Source organism: Aquarana catesbeiana, linkage group LG05, assembly GCF_042186555.1.
Source record: "Aquarana catesbeiana isolate 2022-GZ linkage group LG05, ASM4218655v1, whole genome shotgun sequence".
In the NCBI taxonomy this organism is placed as follows: domain Eukaryota; kingdom Metazoa; phylum Chordata; class Amphibia; order Anura; family Ranidae; genus Aquarana; species Aquarana catesbeiana.
This window is the reverse complement of record NC_133328.1, coordinates 249682894-249705048: the sequence shown is the minus strand read 5'-3', so window position 1 is coordinate 249705048 and position 22155 is coordinate 249682894. Positions and strand designations below refer to the sequence as shown.

Genomic DNA, 22155 nt, shown 5'->3' with positions numbered 1-22155 from the left:
CTGCGAATATTTGATTGCAACTACGATTAGAATGTTATTATTTTTGTTTATTTGCAGATATGCAAATTTGTATTTCTACTTATGATATTTGAAGGCGTTCGATAAGAAATGGTGTCCCTGGCATAGCAGCAGGTGAATGACAAAAACAAAAGGCCCAGTTTGTGTCCTGGTTCACATTGACAGATGGGAGGAAATCGTTCAGCTGAAATCACACAATTTCATTCCCACATGTCAGTCCCGACTGCAGGGGGAATTTCAGAGACATCTGTGCGGGTTTCTGCACTGATATCAATACAAATTGCGCACCAATTAAAACGGTGAAATTGCCACCGATTTGACGTGTCAAATCGCACCAATGTGAACTAAAGCTGACACATACAACATTGCCTATCCACCAGCTGAATTCATTACCTGCAATTCTCCACAGCTGTTATATATAAAGATTCCACCTTTATCATTTACTTGCAGGTGTGTAGAAGCCTAGGTTTACATTGGAGCGATTTGTCATGCGATTTGAGAGATCAAATCGCATGACTATTGGCAGCAATGACACTGTTCCAATGGATGCGACACCGATTTTGGGGCACCGCACCAATTTGCTAAAGTCATTTTGCTAAAGTCGTTTCAGGTGCGACTTCAATAGACATCTGTGTATGAAGCCACACGGATGTCTATCAAGTAGCACCTGAAATCGCGCTGACCTTGCTACTTTGAAATCGTGCTACTTCAAGTGAAGTAGTGTGATTTCAAAGTAGCATCAACATGAACCAGGGAGAAGAGATTAGTTTTTTGGTGCACAAATTCATATTGAAATAAGATATGAGAGATATTGCACTTTCCCAAAACCACCACCACCCACAAAAACTAAAGAGAAAGAAAAGAAGAAGAAAAAAAAACACCACAATGTATTTTTTTTTTTTTACCAGCAGAAAAAAAAATTATGTACATTCATTTACTAGCTTCAAAAAAATTTGGACAGGATATATGGTGCTACATTTAGCAATAGGATTATAAGGGCCCTGCTCATTAGAGCTTACAATCTAAAATTTGACAAAACCTTAGAGTGGACACAGCTTTGCTTTCAGTGTATAATGGGCAGCACATCACATTTTTATCTGCAAGGTTATAGAAACATACTTAACAGTCATTCTTACAAAGCATTTCAACATAATATTTAAAAAGACTTATTCAAAACACCCACCACCAGCCCACAATCCACACATACATACATTGGTGACCATGTTCTGCTGGGAGCTGCATTTATGTGTACATGATTAAGCAACAAGATCAAAAAGAGTAGAAGGTCAGCAGATGCTTTCCAAACGATGTTTGCATAATCAGACAGGAACAACACACACGCCAACATTGACAGCATGGCCACATAAACCCACTTTTGATTGAAAAAATGCACATGAATTTCAGCAAATATCCCTAGTTGGGCATTTGTCAATAGGCACAATATCATTCTGTCTCCCCCACAAATCACAGCAAAAAACTGACCTTCTCAGGCCAAACGACCCCCCCCTACTGCAGGCCTTTATATAAGAGAGGTTGTATTGTTAGCACACTGACACGCCCAATAGAAGTACACGCCCACCAGTATCTTTCAATCTTTCTCTTCATGTATGTCTAGTGATTGCACCTGATGAGCAGGAACACATAATACTATTCGCAACTGTGTTAGCCCTTGGCTATGTGCATCAAATCTCCAACTACAGGCCAAAGATCGAAGTCCATTTGCATCCACATAAACAAAGCAACAGTTTTCTAAGCATATGTACCCGTGCAGTGTAAACCCTATAATTTTAAATGTCCAAGTCCCTGGGCATGATTAGTGCTAACAAACATTAACATCAGTCCCTGGCTGCAATGAGCTTCCAATCTAAAGTCCAAAAGTAACTTTGCATGTTGGGGAATTGAACCAACATCCCAAGTGCTGCAAGACAGAACTGCTACCCACTTAGTCACGAAGGCAGCCTCACACATGTTCTCTGCATCTCTGTGGTGTTAACCAGCCCTAAGTCCATAGCCATGCTCAGTGTCATAAGCAATAAACAATATATTGGCCTAAGTATTGGGACGCCTGCCTTTATACACACATGAACTTTAATGGCATCCCAGTATTAGTCCGTAGGGTTCAATATTGAGTTGGCCCACCCTTTGCAGCTATAACAGCTTCAACTCTTCTGGGAAGGCTGTCCACAAGGTTTAGGAGTGTGTCTATGGGAATGTTTGACCATTTTTCCGAGTGCATTTGTGAGGTCAGGCACTGATGTTGGATGAGAAGGCCTGACCTACAGTCTCCGCTCTAATTCATCCTCAAGGTGTTCTGTTGTGTTGAGGTCAGGACTCTGTCCAGGCCAGTCAAGTTCCTCCACCCCAAAATCACTCATTCATGTCTTTATGGACCTTGCTTTGTGCACTGGTCCAAATGATTTGGTGGAGGGGGGATTATGATGTGGGGTTGTTTTTCAGGGGTTGGGCTTCTCTTCCTAGTTCCAGTGAAGGGAACTCTTAAGGCGTCAGCATACCAAGACATTTTGGACAATTTCATGCTCCCAACTTTGTGGGAACAGTTTGGGGAAGGCCCCTTCCTGTTCCAACATGACTGCACACCAGTGCACAAAGCAAGGTCCATAAAGTCATGGATGAGCAAGTTTGGGGTGGAGAAACATGACTGGCCTGCACCTCAACCCGATAGAACACCCTTTGGCTGAATTAGAGCAGAGACTGCGAGCCAGGCCTTCTCATCCAACATCAGTGCCTGGCCTCACAAATGCACTTCTGGAAGAATGATCAAACATTCCCATAGACACACTAAACCTTGTGGACAGCCTTCCCAGAAGCTGTTCTAGCTGCAAAGGGTGGGCCAAATCAAATTTTAACCCTACAGACTAAGACTGGGCTGCCATTAATGTTCATGTGTGTGTAAAGGCAGGCGTCCCAATACTTTTGGCTAAATAGTGTATCTGGAAAAGATTTACAATGGTGGTGGAACCCTCCTATACATAAATACTACATTTAGACATAGTTATAGGACCTAGGAGATGAGACAATTTCTCTACATGAAACAGCATGTTTGGGATTTGAACCCAGATGCTCAGGGATACTATGCAGAAGTTCTAACCTCTAAGCCACAGAGCTGCCACTTGTGACAACCTACTACACATAAATACTGCATTTTTTTGGACATACAGGTGATGGAATTACATTACTCAAGAGTTATTCTTCTTGATTTATTCTGTGATATTGGATGTTTTTTTGTGGGTGAGAGTAGAATATTACCCTCAAATTTTTGGGAATTACATTTTGATTTCTGATGTTGGTACACATATCACATTTTTTGGGCTCAAATTATAAATATTTGGAAATAATAAAATGAAATTGTGATTCATTTTAAATTTGCATCAGCAATGGTATTGTTTGTGGATTGTAAAGACACCTGTGTGAGTTTGGGTAAAGATTGTTGTGAGATGGAGAGTAACAGGTGAAAGTGACAGAGAAAAATACATTTTACCAAAATATCAAAATAATCCACATTCTAGTATTCTTAAAAACAAAATATTTTAAGTAGAAGCAACAATTTTGCAAAGGAAAATGTATTTCAGAGAAAGATACATTTCATCTCAACATTAAAAGGTTTTTTTTGTGAAAGTTACAACTGTTCCATTAGAATCAATGGCTAAAACTTGCATTGGACTATAATAGTGCAGATTTTCACTTCCAAAAAATGCTCTCTAATTAGCTCTCATTTTGGTATTTACTATAGCGCCGGGTAAAAAAGACACTGGAGCTAAAATGAGAGCTATTTTCAGGTTTGAGCATGCTCAGTTGTGTTGGCACCTAGTTGTCCAAAATGGTGAATTTTTCACTTCTCAGACTTTCAAAGATATTTCAGTGTAGAAATCAATTTTTCACACAGTTTAAAAGCAGATTATCCTTAAATAATATACTGCATATTTCAGTACCATTTAGGCAATTATATCATGCTCTAAACATTATTTCCATGTGCAATTCTCCAGGTTTTAGCAGAGTAAGGGTTTGGGCGCTATTTGGTTTCAGGGAACTATAGTAAATTCGATTTTGGGAATATTTTCTCACCAGTGCTATAGTAAATGCTGTTTTAGCACGATTAGCGCTAAATTGCCACAAATTAGCGCTAATTTGCAGCAATTAGCGCCGTGGCGCTATAGTAAATGACCCCCTATATCACTAATAGATACTAATAGATAAAAAGTAGGAGTCCCAACACTGAACCTTGTGGTACGCCACCAAGACTTTAGAGGGAACAGCTATAGAGGGGCAGAGGACAGTGTTATGAAGGGGGGCAGAGGACACTACATACTGTGAGGGGGAGGTGCAGAGGACACTGCTATTGAGCAGGCAAAGCACACTAATGGGGGGGGGATGGCAGAGGACACTGCTATGGGGGGGCAGAGGGCACTATAGTGAGGGGAGAGGGGGCAGAGGACATTACTGTGTGTGTGGGGGGGGGATGCAGAGGACAGCGCTATGCGGGTTGAGCAGAGAATACTACTGTGGGGTGGTGCAGAGGACACTGCTATAGGGGAGCAAAGGACACTACTATGGGGGAAGGGGATTGCAGAGGACACTGCATTGGGGGGAGGGTGGCAGAGGACACTGCATTGGGGGGCACAGGACACTACTGTGGGGGTTTGCAAAGGAGATTACCGTGTGGGAGGGCAGAGGACATTACCGTGTGTGTGTGTGGGGGGGGGGGGGGGGTGTGCAGAGGACACTACCTTGGGGCTTTATTTTTCTTTTTTTTCTGTCTCGAAAATTGAGTAGCCTGAAGATGAGGGTGCGGGGAGGGGAGCCCACGGGGTTAGGAGCAGGCAGAATCCTGTGAGCCCTCGCCACAACATAGTGCGGGGGGGGGACTGTGCAGCCCGGAGAAGGGAACAGAGCAGGTCCTCCACGAAAGCAGTAGGGTTTTTCCCCTCCACTCCTTCAGGCAGTTATTCCTGAGATTTCTGTTTTCCGCATCGTCCATCTTATATTCAAGTGCCCGTACCTTAGATCGCAGTGTCTGTAAAGAGGCTGCATGTTCCACCATGGTGTCTTCCGTATGACTGACCGGCTGCTCCAGCTCAGTCACACGGGTACGGATCTTTTCCAGATTCTGTCTGATGAGTCCCACGTCTAGCTGCACCTCCTCAATCTACCCCGTTAGTGTAGTCTGACATGAGGCGATAGCAGCCATCACCTCCTGAAAGCCAAACTGTGATGAGGCGGCCGGCTCCTCCATCTCTGTCTGAGAAGCCATGTTGGCTTTAGCACGCGGGGGAACCGCCACGTAGGGCCTCGGGGCCAGGGAAACCTCCTCAGATATCGGAGGAAAACTGAGTTTTTTCCCCTTGTAGTGCGATCTGGTAGATCCTCGGGTCATGTAGAGCTGATCTGGTAAGCAGGGTAACCGAATAAGGTGCTCCAGATACCCGATAATAGACCACAGGCCAGCAGAGCTCCAGTCAGTGCGACCTCTCACAGCGCCATCTTGGCCATGCCCCTGCTGATTAATATTACTGATCTTCATTACAGCATCCCTCCTATCATGCCTAAAGTGAAAAGAAGCACTGGTGACATTGTTGTTTTTTTTCATAACTGCTGTGCCTGATAAAACATCAGTCACATTTCTCCCTCCAGCTCTGATATTTTCCTGGGAATGAATACCAAGTTAAATGTTTTGTCTATTACTACAATTTACAAAATCTTCTGACCTTCACTTATACAGTAGCTAAAAAAATACTGTAAAAGGGAACATCACACCTTTCTTTCACCCTCCCACAGCAGGGTTTGCTAACACTATTTCTAGCAACAGCAACTTGATTAATTAGATGAGGAAAGTGATTAGAGCTTGGGAGGGTTCAAATTCCAACATTGTGATCTTCCTCACTGGCAGTATCAAGCAAACCACTTTATATTAAGATATCTGCCGAAGGCAAAAAAAAAAATACATTTGGATTTAGAAGAATAGTGTGGTTCTATTCAGTCTCCAACAGTGCTATTCCAGCAAGATTAGGATCTCTGTTTTAGTGGAATCTTTTGTTTTGCAAGGACTAGCTGAATGCCAGCATGTTACTACGGTCATACTTGTTTCTTCATAACACAGTATGCTTAAGGAAAATAAAATTGTTAACCTGATTTATCACTCATACTTTGAAGTGGACCTATATTTAGATGTTAACTTAAAACCCACAACCTTCCTGATGGATACATATAGAGAGTGGAAAGAGTAAAATACTGTATTTATTGGCGTATAACACGCACTTTTTCACCCTGAAAATCGAGTGAAAAAAGTGTGTGCGTGTTATACGCTGATACTGCAATTTGGGCTGCCTAGGAGGGAACCGAGAGGGGGGCAGGACGAGCGCCGTCAGATTACATACAGCGAGAATCTCCTGTTTACTCAGTGGCCTCTGTAATAGGAAGTCCCATCTCCTGGGCTGGCATTGGACCAGTGTTCTGTCTATCATAGAAGCCGGTCCAGGAGGCGGGACTTTGTATTAAAGAGGCAGCCGATTAAACAGGAGATTTGCGCTGTATGTAATCTGACAGCGCTCGTCCCACCCCCCTCCCTTTCCCCTCCGAGGCAGCAGTAATCTGAGTTGAGGCTGCAGATGGGCATTGATCAGGCTGCATTGATGGCAATGGCAAGGCTGCAGATGGGCATTGATCAAGCTGCATTGATGGGCAATTGTGAGGCTGCAGATGGACATTGATCAGGCTGCAAATGGGCAATGGTTAGGCTGCAGATGGGCAATGGTGAGGCTGCATTGATGGGCACTGACCCTTATTTTGCTTCAATGTTCTTTATTTAAAATTTAAGTTTTTTTCCTGAAACTTCCCTCCTAAAATGAAGGTGTGTGTTATATGCCTGTGTGTGTTATATGCCGATAAATATGGTAATTATTTGGTCATGTGATTCCCTGTTGAAATAGATTATTAGCATTTAAACTGGCTGATCCTCCCTTTAGCAGAGATTATGTATTATGATTATGTAACCAAATGCCAAGGAGCAGATTTTTTTTGGAAAGTTACATAATTCAAACTTTCGATTACACTTTATCTATTACAGCAAGATTATTAATATAACTTTACTGGGTAACTGTACTACTAGATTAAATTCTTTACTTGGCTGCAAATTATTTTGACATGTTATGTGTATTAAAATAATCAATATCATATACATGGAGCAGTTACCTTTAAATTGTCTTTTTCAGTGGTCTATATATATTCGTGCTGCTGTCCGGAAAGAAAAAGGACTGCCAATTTTAGTGGAGCTCCTTCGAATAGACAATGACAGAGTGGTGTGTGCTGTTGCTACTGCTTTACGGAATATGGCCTTAGATGTTAGAAATAAAGAACTAATAGGTAAGTAGGTCTATTGTGGTTTTTTACTAAATGTAACATCAATTGCTGCATATTTTAATCACTTAAACATATCAATATACTTTTAATTAAGACCATAGGAAAAGTTTTCGGTGAGTATAAAATTGAGATTTAATGTAGATATACATTCTTAATTCATTAGAGAGAACAAAGAGCAAAATTCAAATGCATAACACAGTAACCCTTATTACCCATAGCAATTAGATTTTCCTTTCTCTTTATTGTTCATTGAGGAACACAGGACAGTGGTAATTCTTGGAAATGTGGGTTACACTGCTGCTTTCAGGAGGTTTGAACAGTGGCAAAACATTAAGCCAGCCCTGTAGATCCCCACCTTCAACCTCAGACATTTTGTTAGTGTTCAATTGGACGCCTTTTCTTCATCTCTGCGCTAGGTTTATTTTTTATTGTGATTTCTCTTTTCTATCAAGATTCTTATTACACCATGGATGTTTTTCTGTGTTAACTTTAAGCCATATATTACATAAACTACTTAAGCTAGTTTCTCCACTGCAGCTATCTGGAGTGGTGTATTCTCAGCAACAGCTTTGGAGGCCATGTCTAGACCCCGATGGACCAAAGATTGCGGGGCTATCCTGGAGTGTTACCTTCTATCACTAGGCTCTGCTTTGAGCTTTCCAGACCTTAGTGTGCTGTTAGCCACAGAGTGCTTTCCAGGTCCAGAGCCATGATATAGACGTGGTATAGGTGCCATGCAATCTGTGTGTACTGTGCACAAAGTGTTTTTATCAAATCCAGAGCCTTAGCACAGTCCCTATTGCTGCTATTTTCTCCTGGGCACTTTATTTCCATTTTCAAACAAATTAGTTGTGGTTATTCTGCCATTTTTGAGTCCTCTCAAGTTCATGTAACATTTGAGCCCTGGCCAAAGGGAATACTTCTGACCACCCAAACATGGAAGCTTTGTATTATCGTGCTTAACAAACACCAATATTCAAAGTTTTATGACTTTTGGTTCATTGGTTTGGTGCCCTCTTTGAACTTTGTACACCTGCAGGGACCGAGTCCTTGACAATTCACTGAATATGCTTATGGGCATGGCAAACATTGACTTAGTATACCATTTTGACTATTAGACTCTGCATTGTGGCACTTTCCAGACCTTCTGTACTGTGTCAGTGACCCCCAGAGCCTGTTTCCTCTGAATTCACAGCAGTGGCACACCTGCTTGTGTAACCCAGTCTCTGTTGTCTCACTTGGTGAATAATATGGTCAGACTGCGGCATATGGATATTTTCTCAGTGTATTTTTGGAAAACATAACCGCACCACACTTATTTGGTAATTTATGGGTTAATATGGTTTGTATAAATCAACCAGTGCCGTGCTACGTGAGTGATAATAAATGCATACAAATATAAGTGACAATGGTCAGTCCATGACAGTGTCCATATAAAAATAAATGTGATGCACCCAAGTGCACCTTCCACTGTGATAATACAAGATGTGCCATTACCGGATGCCTAGACTCCACGTTATAGAAACCTAGTCTGACATGGATTCACACATCATGAAGGATCCATCCACTGGGTATGAAGGGGGATAACCTCACAGCCAACAGTGTTGGTTGTTCACTCTCTCTTGTGAATTTTATATAAAAAGGGGAGAAAGTTGCCACATAGTGTAAAACTGTGGTGGTTGTATTGAAAAAATGCTTTAAAAGTTTTTACAGGTCCAATAAAGTGCAATACATGAATAAAAGTTCCTACATAAAAATCTGCAGATCTGTATCAAAGTACCGTGATGTAGTTGGACATCCAGCTCTGGCTCAGCCCTTCCTTCTCTGAGCCGGCTGCTCAGCTGTCAGCTGCCAGATCCTAGCTCTCCATAGTGACTCACCTGTTGATATCCTGCTCATCAGTTCTGCTTACTTAAGCTATCCAGCCCAGATGATCTCTGCATTCGCCATGGTCACATTTATAGAGACACTTTCCTGTGTTCCTGTTAAAGACTTGCCTGGCTGACATTCCTTCTGGCCCCAGATCCTGCTTGCTGTTCTACTACACTGATCTCTGGCTCCCTGACGTTTTGGCTTGTCTGACTATCCTTTCCGGTTCCTGAACTCTGGCTATGTTTTGACTACGTTTACTCTGTTTACCTTTTTTTATTAATATTATTAAACAAGTGTGATTTAACTGTACTCCTGTCTTGGTCTGATTCATGGTTTCTGACAGTAGGCAAAGGCCATGAATTCAGAAGATGCAGTTAATCCACTTGATGTTAATATTTTTTCCAGATTGGATGACCAGGATCACTGCATGGATCAATTTGCCATGGTTTTACAGACGCTCCTGAGTCGCATCTGGAATCTCCCACTGTGGCCACTCCGGTCGAACCTGTGTTGCAGGCCGACCCTGCTGTTGCCCCAGCCTCTGTGCAGACAACACAGGAATTCCCCCTGAGGAAGATACAACATTTCCCAGTATCGGCACATGTTGGGGAGGGGACAGGACGGTTTGTGAGACAGTGGAGTGATCTCAGAGCGGGAGAGGACACACCAGTACAGCGCATTTATATTTGTTTGGCTTGATACAGAGTGGTGCCCTCATAGCACCTATTAAATGTGAGTATCCTAAGTAATAAAACTTTTAAAACAGTAATACACTATCCAGTTTCCTCTGCATCCAAGGATCTAAATGCTGAACATAAATCCAGAGGTGGTTTAAAAGCGTATTTTGACCGAACTTAGGTGCAAGGTCACATGCTCTAAGGTGAGCGCATACACCAAAGGGTAAGCACAAGAGTGGACACAAGCACTTTCCTGTTATATCATCTGTTTTATCATCTGCAATGAGCACCAGAAGAATGGAGTAGCTATGAATGGACTTTATGCTGCGATTTTATGGACACGGGTTAATGCATGAATTAGTTTGGCACAAGAGCACTTTAAACACGGTTCACTTTATTTCTATATTGATTATTGTGAATTGATGCACTTTATATAGATTTATGTAAATTACAGGTTGCCACTGCAATTGTCTCAGTATTGCAATTATCGCACAGGGTTGCAAATTTCTCTATTGCATATGAATGCTACATGTGTATATAGAGGTGTGTATGCTACACAGGTTGTCATTGGGAGGATCGCATAGGATTGCAATTTTTATTGTTCATGATCGCAACTTATAATTGCATAAGTTTGCATTATTATATTCACTAGATTTTTTATATAGGAATAGAATATCTCACCACCACTATTTAACTGTAGCCAGTAATATTATGATTTAGTACGGTTACCGTCTGATTATATTTGGATAGCGCAGCATTATATTGGTACAAAACTTTTTGGCACGAGCATATGGGACGTGATCAATGCTAGCATATGTCCTTTTATCATCTGTAATTATCATTTGGATTTTCACATGGTAGCTCACAAGATTCTGTTTGTTTTTTAGACCCGCCTCGAGTATTACCTCTATAAGACGTATGTCTGGTTTCGCTCCGCTTCCCCAACGATTTTGGGGTGATCCAGTTCAATGCAGAGGGTTTCTCAACCAGGTTGAGATATACTTTGGGATGCTGCCCCAGGCGTTTACCAAGGACAGAAGCAAAGTAGGTTTCGTGATATCGTTACTTTCTGAGAGAGCCTTGGCCTGGGCAAACCCTCTATTGGAGACGCAAAAACCCGTTGTCTTGAGTTACCCAAACTTTTTGGCTTCCTTTAAAAGGGTATTTGACGTTCCCGCACTTTCCATTTCTGCTGGCAAAAGCCTCATGTCCATCAAACAGGGTACGAGAACTGTTGCCGATTAAGCCATTGACTTCCACGAAGCCCTCGTGGCTGCTTTTTCTCACAGTCTCTCGGATAACATCAAAAATGAGATAGCAGCCCGAGACATACCCACTGAGCTGGAGAGGTTGATCTCGTTTGCCATGTTTATTGACTCCAGATTCCGAGAGAGACCTTCCTTTAAGGAGTGCTTGCAGAAGCCTCCTGTGCCTTTTGCTCTAAGCTTTGCAGTCCCGTGCCTCCCTCACCTCCCATACCTCCTTGTTGTACCAAGTCTGTCAGTGAAGGTGAACCCATGCATTTGGACTTTATACATCTCTCTGCGGAAGAGAGAACCTTTATTATTTATTTATTTATTAGAGAGATTGTGCCTTTATTGTGGCCAGGCAGGTCACTTTTTGAAGTCATGTCCTACCCGTCCAGGGAATGCCCAAACCTTGAGGTCCTGTCATGGACAGACCTTAGGTGGCGTTGTTTCGTCCCCAGTTATTCAGAAGGATAAGCCCCTGGTTCCAGTTACCCTTTCTCGGGCTGATTCATCCATTGAAATACAGGCTTTAATCGACTCTGGGGCTGCAGGCCTGTTCATTGATGCTGCCTTTGTATCGAAGCACTCGATTCCGCTGCAGCTGCGTGACACTCCACTTGCGATTGAGGCTTTTGACAGGAGAACTCTACAGCCTGCCCACGTGACTCATGAGACTGTTCCGCTGTCCATGGCTATAGGGGCTCTTCACCATTAGATAATCCAATACCAAGTTATTTCCTCACTTAAGTTTCCACTGGTCATTGGTTATCCATGGTCAGACCTCTTACCGTGGGCGGAGTTTGCTCACAATAGTGCCTTGAATTCAGCTTCCCGATTGTCCCTGTTTATGGCGAACTATGGTTTCCAACCTTTCATGTTGGCTGACTCATTTGTTCCACAGAGTATTCCTGCATTAGAGGAGCATCTTCGTGGTCTTCATTCCACTTGGGCACAAGTCCAGGAGGCTTTGCGACATGCTAATTATAGGTACAGACTCCATGCTGACCGCAGACGCCTGCTGGCGCCTTCCTACCGGGCTGGGGACAGGGTCTGGCTGTCATCTCGCAACCTCCGACTTTGTGTTCCCTCCCTGAAGTTCGCACCTCGGTTTATTGGGCCTTTCCATATTCTCCGCAGAATTAACCCAGTGGCTTACGTGTTAGACCTTCCTTCTGATATGTGTATCTCAAATATATTTCATGTCTCCTTATTAAAACCTTTGGTCTGCAACCGCTTTACCACCTCAGTGCCATGTCCTCACCCTGTACAAGTTGAGAACCATGAGGAGTATGAAGTACTGTCCATTGTTGACTCCCTCCCATAGGTTCCGTTAGCGCATACAGTACCTGGTGCATTGGAGAGGGGACTGTCCGGAGGAACGCTTTTGGGTTTCATCCTCAGACATACATGCCCTTGTCCTCCGTGATTTCCATAGACGTTTTTCCCTCAAGCCTGCTGGTCCTCCAAGGGGGAGGGGTGGTTGAGGAAGGGGTACTGTCAGAGCTAGGCTCAGCCCTTCCTTCTCTGAGCTGGCTACTCAGCTGTTGGCTAATTGCCAGCTCCTATCTCTCCACAGTGACTCACCTGTTGATGATATCCTGCTCATCAGTCCTGCTTATCTAAGCCATCCAGCCCAGATGATCTCTGCCTTCGCTTTGGCCACATCTCTAGAGACTCTCTCTTGTTAAAGACTTGCTTGGTTGACATTCCTTCTGGCTCCAGATCCTGCTTGCTGTTCTACTACGCTGATCTCTGGTGTAGAGATCGTTTTGGCTTGTCTGACTATACATTCCAAGTCCTGAACCCTGGCTATGTTTTGACTACGTTTACTCGGTTTACCTTTTTTTTTATTATTAAACAAGTGTGATTTAACTGTACTTCTGTCTTGGTCTGATTCATGGTTTATGACATCACCGTGTCTCTAGTCTGGATGCACTGCCTTCCTATAGTAAATACAATAAGTCCAGGACACAGTTGGGGGACCAGGACACAGGTTCCCTTGATGACAATGTATGGTGCCTTGTGGGAAACCAAAAAGCAGCTGTGTGGAGCTTCCGCACCAGGAGCTGTGTCGGAAATGAAACAAAAACAATACTCAGAAAAAAACTGCCTCAACCAGAAGCGCTGAAAGGAAGCTACTTTAGGAAGAAAGCAGATGATCGACTTAAAACAGTCTCTGATAGTGCTGATATAGTAAAAGCAAAAGGAAGTTAATTAAAACAATGATGTGATCAATAAAAAACAACAATAAATTAAAATGTAGTGTGGAGCTGGCTATTGTGCCTGCAATTCAGAGACATTATGCAGTGCTGTTAATATGGAGCTGTCTCCCTCTAGTGTTGGCTTGAAATCCATTTGTAATTTCCTGACAGACAGAAATTAGAGCCAACAAAAGCATTGTGGGATGTGTAGTGCAGAGTGCTGGGGTTTCAATTTCAGCAGGACTGGCCTGAACTACAACCACCAGATTGCTGAGGAGGAAAGAACAGACTGCTGGGAGGGGATGTAAAAAGGCTGGCTTAGGCCTAGATCGCTATCTTGGGATGTCGGCCTGGATCTGCCAGCAGGAGTTCTGTGACAGTGTGAGCAGCGGCCAGATTGGGGCCTGCACAGACAGGAGCCATACAGCTGCATCCAGAGGGACATCTGTGGACAGCATTGCTTCCTAGCTGCAGTGGTCTGGAGGTTCATCCAGATCCTTCAGCGTTACTTGCACTTCAGATCCGGGTAGGCCGCAACGTGGTGTGATTGCAGGATCCCTGAGCCAGGACCCAGAGGAAAAGCCCAAAATCATCATCCTCATCATCTGCAAAATTTCCAGCAACTTCTGTGGTGAGTGGGCACCTGCCCATTTGAATGCATAGACACTGCATACAGACATTACTGTCTTTGCCCACATTTATGAGTCCCACAGGAAGCAAGCTCTTTATCACCAATAGACACTGTACGCAGACATCTGTGCTTTGCTCACATCCCTGTCATCTGTGACCCTATTGGATACAATAACAACAACCTATATGGTGACCATGTGATATCAGGTTATACAGGAAAAGTTTGCAATTACAAGAAGTTGATTACACAACAGCTAAATCTGCTCTGTTCTACTACCACTACCAAAGAATTATTTCCTACATCATACTTGAGTGCTAGCTGAAGATTTGTCAGATTCCACCGAGTTATCATTAACCCCTTTTTGTTCTTTCCTCATCTTCCTAAGAGACTACTATTTAGCACAAAGGGGGCTGCTTGCATTTTTCTGGAACTCTGTTTAAAGGAGCCAGCCAACCTTAAAGTGTAACTAAACGCACAACAGTAAAATCACTCTGTATATGCAGCATAGCAAACTTGTTATACTCACTGTGGAACTTAAGGGGTTAATCCTCTGCATTGTGTAAAAAGGCTGTTTTATCCTGTATGCAAAGATCCTCCCCCTCCTGCACTGTCTATCTGGGGAAGGCCAGCTAACACAGGCAGGGTAGTCGACCTGCACATGCTCAGTTGTGTCTTTTATGCTGGAGAGAACATTTACTTGTTCTCAGAGCTAGCCAGTGCACATGATATTGACATCACACATGTGGGCATGTATATGTATACAGGCTATAGTTGGAAATCTCCTCCTACCTGAACTCTCAGTACTGAAGAAACTCTGCAGTTTATCATCATGTAACCGTAGTATACAGATCATCCAACTATTTTTTCATATTACTGGGTTTAGTAATGATGATAAACAAAACAGTTTGTTGAATGTTTGTCAGTAGTTGATGTTAAAGGCCTGTGGGTTGAGGAGATAAGAGGCGAGTGGTCTGACATAGTCCTGTTAAGTGCTGTTAAGTATCAGTCCCCTGCTTCTCTGCTGCCTGTTTACAGTTCAAGGTTTCAAGGATTTAAAAGGGAAAATGTACCGTGTTTCTTTGCATTTCTTTCATGTTGCTAAGTAGGAGTCTTTAGATTAAACAATCACATCACATACTCATGCTGTATTAGTTCTAATAAGTACCTTTATTATGCATAGTCTTATGTTATGCTTTTCTATGTGCCCATTTTTCCTCAGTAAACAAATCTAAATCGTTTTACTGACATTGTGTAAGTTCATTATTTTGGTGATAGTAAAAATTGCTGAACCCAGGGTGTCAGAGGTCTTACAGAGTCAGGGCAACCAGTGGGTTACAGATTCTACCAGCTTTTGTGTATCGCTACCCCCTTACGAGGGTAGCGATACACAAAAAAAATCTTAGGCAGATGAAATTGCTAGTCAGCGTGAACAACACTGTGTGAGTACCTTAGCAAGCAATGGGCTTGCAAGTGATCCAGCCCTATGGAACGGTGTTGCGATCAAGCTGAGCTCCTTATCTGTGATGAGCAGAACCCAATGTAGGGGGATGGGTGTCAAGCTGGGTAGATGGAGTAAACCGTCAGGCTAGGGGACACACGGAGGATAAGCAACGGCTCAGCCGCTTGAAGGAGAGGAGCTAACCGGCAGCTGTGTGGATAGGCAGATGGAAACGCCCAAGCATGACGTCATCCTCTCGGGGAAATACTGATCCAAAATGAGGCTTGGTACACAGAGGTGTAGATGGAACACAAGCCGGGGGAGAGAGTGCAGTGATGGTTGCTGTCGTCCTGACTATAGTGAGTTTGTAGCCCGTCTGAGTACACAAGACATTACCACACTTTGGAATTTTTTGGGACGCATGTTGCTGTAGGGTTGTCATGCCTGGAGATCACTGATGTCTGATTTAACAGACTTTCACATATATTCTAATCTAAGGTGTCAGTTTGTGTTATTTGCTATAACTGAACGTCTCATATTGGCAGTGCCTCAAATTTGTGTATCTATGTTAGAGTGGGCTGAAAAGAAGCCACCCAATATTATGGTCGAACCCTCATAACCTAAAGCTTTTAGAACAAATGCCTAAGGCATTGCGTTTTAGCTGTAATTATCTATTACAAGTGTAGCACCCCCTTGTGTACATAGCTGGTATTATTAGGCAAATTTAGTTGTACTCCACTTTAGTCTGTAGAGTCAGTTGAATTAGGGTCAAATGAAGTTCAGTTTAGTTCAGCCGGCAGGCTGAGACTATTTCGCCTCTTCCTGGCTTCTGGAAGCTTCTAGTAAGTTCCAGAACTCAGTGGGTGGAGTATGGAGATAAGAGACTGAATATTCAAGGGATCTCTGCCAATCCCTGGGCAAGGATGGCCCACAAGGTGGGGAGATGGCCCTTAAATATTGTAGAGCCTGGCCATGCTGGGAGAGATTCAAGGATCTAGAGGCCTGGAGGGGACCCCTGTGTTGAGGGGCTCTGCCTCTAGACAAAAGGCCAACAGTGATGTTGAGAAAGAAAGAGAGAGAAGAAGGAACCAAAGAGGAACCCTCACCCCTTTCAGTCTCAGTCAAAATAAAAAGGGACTGAGTGAATAAACCTTCACATTGCCCCCCCCCCATAGCCTACAATGGGGTTTGCAGCCAAGGGCAATATTCAACTAGCATAACCAAGAGACAGAGAACTGTTTTTTTTTCCCACAATAATTTATTGAAAAACAAATGGAGGTTTACAATGTTAAGCAGAGGATAGAGTTATCAATTTCAATCATAGGTATAACAGTTGTAGTCAGAACAAACAAAAGTAACTGGCTATAATGATTCTCTAATCTAGAAATCGACAACAAAACGATTATTGAGTAAGACACAAGATACGATTAGGTTGTCAGTGTTTAACCACTTCAATACAGGGCACTTATACACCTTCCTGCCCAGACCAATTTTCAGCTTTCAGTGCTGTCGCAGTTTGAATGACAATTGCGCGGTCATACAACACTGTACCCAAACAAAATTTTTATCATTTTGTTCCCACAAATAGAGCTTTCTTTTGGTGGTATTTGATCACCTCTGCGGTTTTTATTTTTTGCTAAACAAATAAAAAAAGACAGAAAATTTTGAAAAAAAATAAAAGTTTTTTGCTTTTGTTTCTGTTAAAAAAATTTTGTAAATAAGTACGTTTTCTCTTTCACTGATAAGCTCTGATAAGGCGGCACTGACAGGCACTGATAAGCGGCACTGATGGGCACTGGTAGGCAGCACTGATGGGTGGCACTGATATGCAGCACTGATGGGTGGCACTGATATGCAGCACTGATGGGCATTATTAGGCGGCACTGATGGGCACTCATGGGTGGCACTGGGTGGCACTGGTGGGCACTGATAGGTGACACTGTTGGGCACTGAAAGGCTGCAAAGATGGGTTATTATGGGTGGCACTGATGGGCACCACTGATGGGCACTGATACGTGGCACTGATGGGCATCCCTGGTGGCACTGGCAGTGGTAGCCATTGTGAGTGGGCACTGATTGGCAGCTGCCTGGGCATTGATTGGCAGCTGCCTGGGCACAGATTAGTATTTCCCTGGGGGTCTAGGGGGCCTACCTGGTGGTCCAGTGTGGATGGCCATCCTGGTGGTCCTGGGCGGCTTCCCTGGTGGTCCTGGGCGGCTTCCCTGGTGGTCCTGGGCGGCTTCCCTGGTGGTCCTGGGCGGCTTCACTGGTAGTCCTGGGTGGGATCCGAGGGGGGCTGTGCTGATAAACAATCAGCACAGACCCCCCCCCTGTCAGGAGAGCAGCCAATCGGCTCTCCTCTACTCGCGTCTGTCAGACGCGAGCGAGGAAAAGCTGATCACGGGCTCTTCCTATTTACAGTGTGATCAGCCGTGATTGGACACGGCTGATCACGTGGTAAAGAGTCTCCATCAGAGACTCTTTACCTAGATCGGAGTTGCGGTGTGTCAGACTGACACACCGCAACAACGATCGCTGCAATGTGCGCCCCCCGGGGGCGCGCAGTGGCTTAATATCCTGAGGACGTCATATGACGCCCAGTCACGATATTGAAACCACTTTGCAGCCGTCATTTTGCTATATGGCGGGTGGCAAGTGGTTAATATAATAACAAGCCTTCTGTCTGGTGCTAAAATAAATTGGGGTATGCTTGGTTAATTTAGTTGGGTATTTAAGCATTTGTATGATAACTGCGATTATTGAATGTGATATATTGCCTACTTAAAGAGGAACTGCAGTCTGCTCACATAATTTGTAATAAAAACATATTTGCCATTCTGAAACTTCCCTCCAACCACTTTGCATATTATTTTAGATATACTGTGATTCTGTACTTGCCAAATATGCTGCAGAAATCTCCTTCCACTGAGTCTGGCTGCATCTATTTTAACTGTGGGCAGCTGAAGCTGCTGCCTGTTCACTTCCTGGATACAAAGATACACAGAGACACACCTCCAGCTCTGCAGCTCTCATTGGACTTCTTATGACTCATCCCCCTCCCCTCTTGGCAAACTCATGAGTGTTAGAGAGAGCTGTGCATGATGTCATAAGCCTAGGCTTTTTACCAGACAAGAAACAAGAAGTGGGTTTTATAAGGAAATTTACTGGCAGAAAATAAAATGTTTTGCTATCCAAAGTTTAAACAACAAGAGCAGAAGATTTAATAAATGGAAAGATGAAAAAATTACTGAAGTTCCACTTTAACATACGACCAAACATGGTCGGTTGTCAGTGTTCAATGATATGAAGAGCTAATATGTGGGTAGGGTATTCAGAAATGTAAACCATAAAGGAGAAAGGGGGTAAAGAAGCAAGGAGTAGAGAGGGGGAGGGGGGCTTTATGCCTGCAACATAGAGAATACCCTTAAGGAGCATTTAATTAACTCACCTTTTGTAACTTACCTTGTTTTTTTTTTTTTTAACTCAAGGGTAGACACCTTTTCTTTGTAAGCATCCTAAAGGGGTTAATCTCGATTGCTTGGATGTGGTGTGGGCTGTTCGAATTTACCTCTTAGCTACAGCCTTCTTCTATAAGTCCAACTGTCTGCTAGACACTGGATCACCTGCTGACGGCACCGTGGTCCACTGACTTTAAGGATGCAGTTCTGGTGTCTGCCAGCGGGTGTGTCCTAGTAGCCAGCAGGCCTCTGGAATTAGTCTACACCTGGTGTTGGCTGCTGGGTGGGTATTTAACTCCTCCTCTAGAATTTCTTAGTGCCTCAGCATTTTACCTGTGTGCTCATTTGCACTGTTTTGCTGCCATTCATTCATTCCTGTCTTACCTGCTATTCCTTGCCAGTTCTCTTAGCCCTACTGCCTATACCTGCTTTCTATGCACCTCATTCTTATACTTTTGTTCCTGCTGCCTGTGCCTGCTTCCATGTACTCTCTTCCATGTACCTGATCCCCATTCTTGCCCTCGTCCTGACACACATGCTGTTTCTTGCACTTGTTGGTTTACCTGATTCCCCTTGCTACTTTCTATATAGTTTAGGTAGTTTAAACTTGTATATAGTTTTCACTTGTTTATACTATTAGTTATTAGTCAGGTTAGATTTATGGGGCGTACACACGGTCGGACTTTTCGTCTACAAAAGTCCAACGGACGCCGACGGACTAAAGCTGGCTGGTAATCCGATCGTGTGTGGGCTTCTTCGGACTTTCAGCGGACTTTTTCAGCCTCAAATCCGACGGACTTTAGATTTGAAACATGCTTCAAATCTTTACGTCGTAACTACGACGGACCCCGAAGTCCGCTCGTCTGTATGCTAGTCCGACGGACAAAAAAACGACGCATGCTCATAAGCAAAAACTAAACGGAAGCACTCGGTCTAGTAAAACTAGTGTTCGTATTGTAGGTAGCACATTCCTCACGCTGCAAAATCTGTGATCGTTGAATGCAGCGCATTTAATGTCTTCTTTACGAATGCTATAAAGAACGAAGATGTTTTGCTGTTCATATTCAAACAGAGTTCTCCCAAACAGATTTCTGAATTCTTTTTCTGTTTGATCTCATGAATGACATGGTATGCTTTTTCAAAACAATGTTTCCATACTAATAATACTTTTAAAATTTTTTTTTTTTTTGGTGGAGTCATCTTTTCTTGTAATTTTTATCCAGATATTTATTTTATGATTGTTGTGGAACTTTTTTTCTGTTTATCTATAATTTTTTTTGTAAAGTTACCACAGGGAACCCATTTTTATATATATTTGTTACATTTTTTTTAATGTTTGTAAAGTTACCACAAAGAACCCTTTATAATTTTTGTTTTTATAGTGATTTGTTATTTTTTTTTATATAAAGTTAACCCAAAGAACCGTTTTTGGTTATGTATCTTTTTTTTTTAAATACTTACCACTCGAACATTATTAACATTATTTTAATCTATTTTTGGTGTGTTTTTGCAAAATCAATGAGATTGTTGTCCCTTGTTAATTTAAAACATTGTGTCTAAAATCTATGATTTAAAATAAAAAACCTAAACTCAAAAAAGATCCATTTATTTATGGTCTAAATAAAATAAAGAGGAAGTCAACGCTGGAAAAAGTATGTGTACAAGAAAATGGGGATCTTGAGGAGTCCATATAAGAGGGAGCACAATCTGGTCCAAGAATCCCAGAGATCAACAGCACCAGCAGATGATATAGATGTCCCCAGACTGTGGTACTACAACAGCCTGCGTCTTCTGTCAGACCAGACTGAACCCAAGTCATCACTTTCTTCTCTTCCCTGCAGCCTTTCCTCCACGCTGCCCTGCAGCCTTCCCTGCAGCCTTCCCTGTAGCCTTCTTTCGAGGCTGTGGCTCTGGTGTTTCAGTTGTGGCAGGAGGAGGAGGAGGGGAGGCTGCCTCATGTAGTTGGGTGTTTCGTGTTAGCGTGCCCTGCAGCCCCTTCTGGATTGTTTCCCCAAATAGTCGCTCACAAATGAGGCGCTGCTCCCAATCCATTTGAAGAAGCCTGCTGGCTAAGTAGCAGCCATAGGACTCTTCCGCTTCGGGGGGGCTCTTTAAAAAACGGGTGGCCTCTTGCATGAGGCGCAGGGATGCCTCCTGTGTGACCGTCCCCTTCCTGGCCCTTTTTTTGGGAAGGTGGAGGGGAGGCACTTGGGATTCTGTCAGGCTCCTACTGGGCCCAGCCACCTCACTTGGCCCATCCACCTCACTTGGCCCAGCCAACTCACTGGGAGCAGCCACCTCCTGCCTGACACTGGGCCCAGCCTCCTCCAGGATGATGGTGAATCCGGCCTCCTCCAGGCTGTCCATGGGCCCGGTCTCCTCCTGCCTGCCACTTTCCCCACATTCCTCCTGGATGGACTCATCATGTGTATAAAAAAAGGACAATAGTTTTAGTATATTTTTTTGGGTTCATCAATGACACACAGTTTGCTTCTCATGACTAGCAAATTCAATGTGAATACATCTCTTTAATAAAAGAGTCTAATCAGACACCCTAATTATTTCAAGCAGGTGCCAAACATATTTAGCCACTACTGTCAATTTATATGTATACACAATTTTGAGGGCAAAATTATTTTAGACAATTATAACATCCAGTTAACACCATTAATATTAGTACAGTAAATATTTGTTAAAATAATTTACCTGACTCCAGATGGTCATATCCGGTTCATCCAGGATGGAAGACCCAGCTTGCTCCTCATCAGCCTCTGCTGGGGTGGAAGGAAGGGTGGAGGGAAGGGTTGAAAGTGATGCCCTGGCTTCAGTCTGGTCATCAAGAAAACGGAGTTGATTGTAGTACCACAGCCTGGGTACATAAACATCATCTGCTGATGCTCCTGATCTCATTGATTCCTGGATCTTCTTATGTTCCCTCTTATACATGTTCCTCAAGACCCCAATTTTCTTGAGCAATGTCTCCATTGTTGCTTCCGGGATGGTCGCCTGGACAAAGGCCAGAAGTCTCTCCAGCGTTGACTTCCTCACATGCTTTGCATAATACTGTGGGTGTTTCACCTCCCACAAATTCCTCATCTCTCTATATTTAGAAATAAAAGCAGTAAGGAACTCTGGATCCTTAAATAGGGGATTCATAATGTCTGTATAAAAGATGAAGTCACAAGACAAAAAACACTTTTATTGGGTTTCTGCTAAACCCTCATCATCTTATCCCT

At 43.2% G+C, this 22155-nt stretch overlaps 1 protein-coding gene across 8 annotated transcripts in view; it reads left to right on the top strand.

Annotated features, from left to right (window-relative positions):
* The window catches only part of CTNND2 (catenin delta 2), a 1213609-nt gene that overhangs the window by 867698 nt on the left and 323756 nt on the right, over nucleotides 1-22155 (top strand). For all 8 annotated transcript variants that reach the window (XM_073630701.1, XM_073630699.1, XM_073630697.1 and 5 more), the window contains one exon: nucleotides 7245-7395. In XM_073630701.1, the coding sequence (XP_073486802.1) occupies nucleotides 7245-7395 (151 nt within the window). The remainder of the gene's footprint in view (nucleotides 1-7244; nucleotides 7396-22155) is intronic.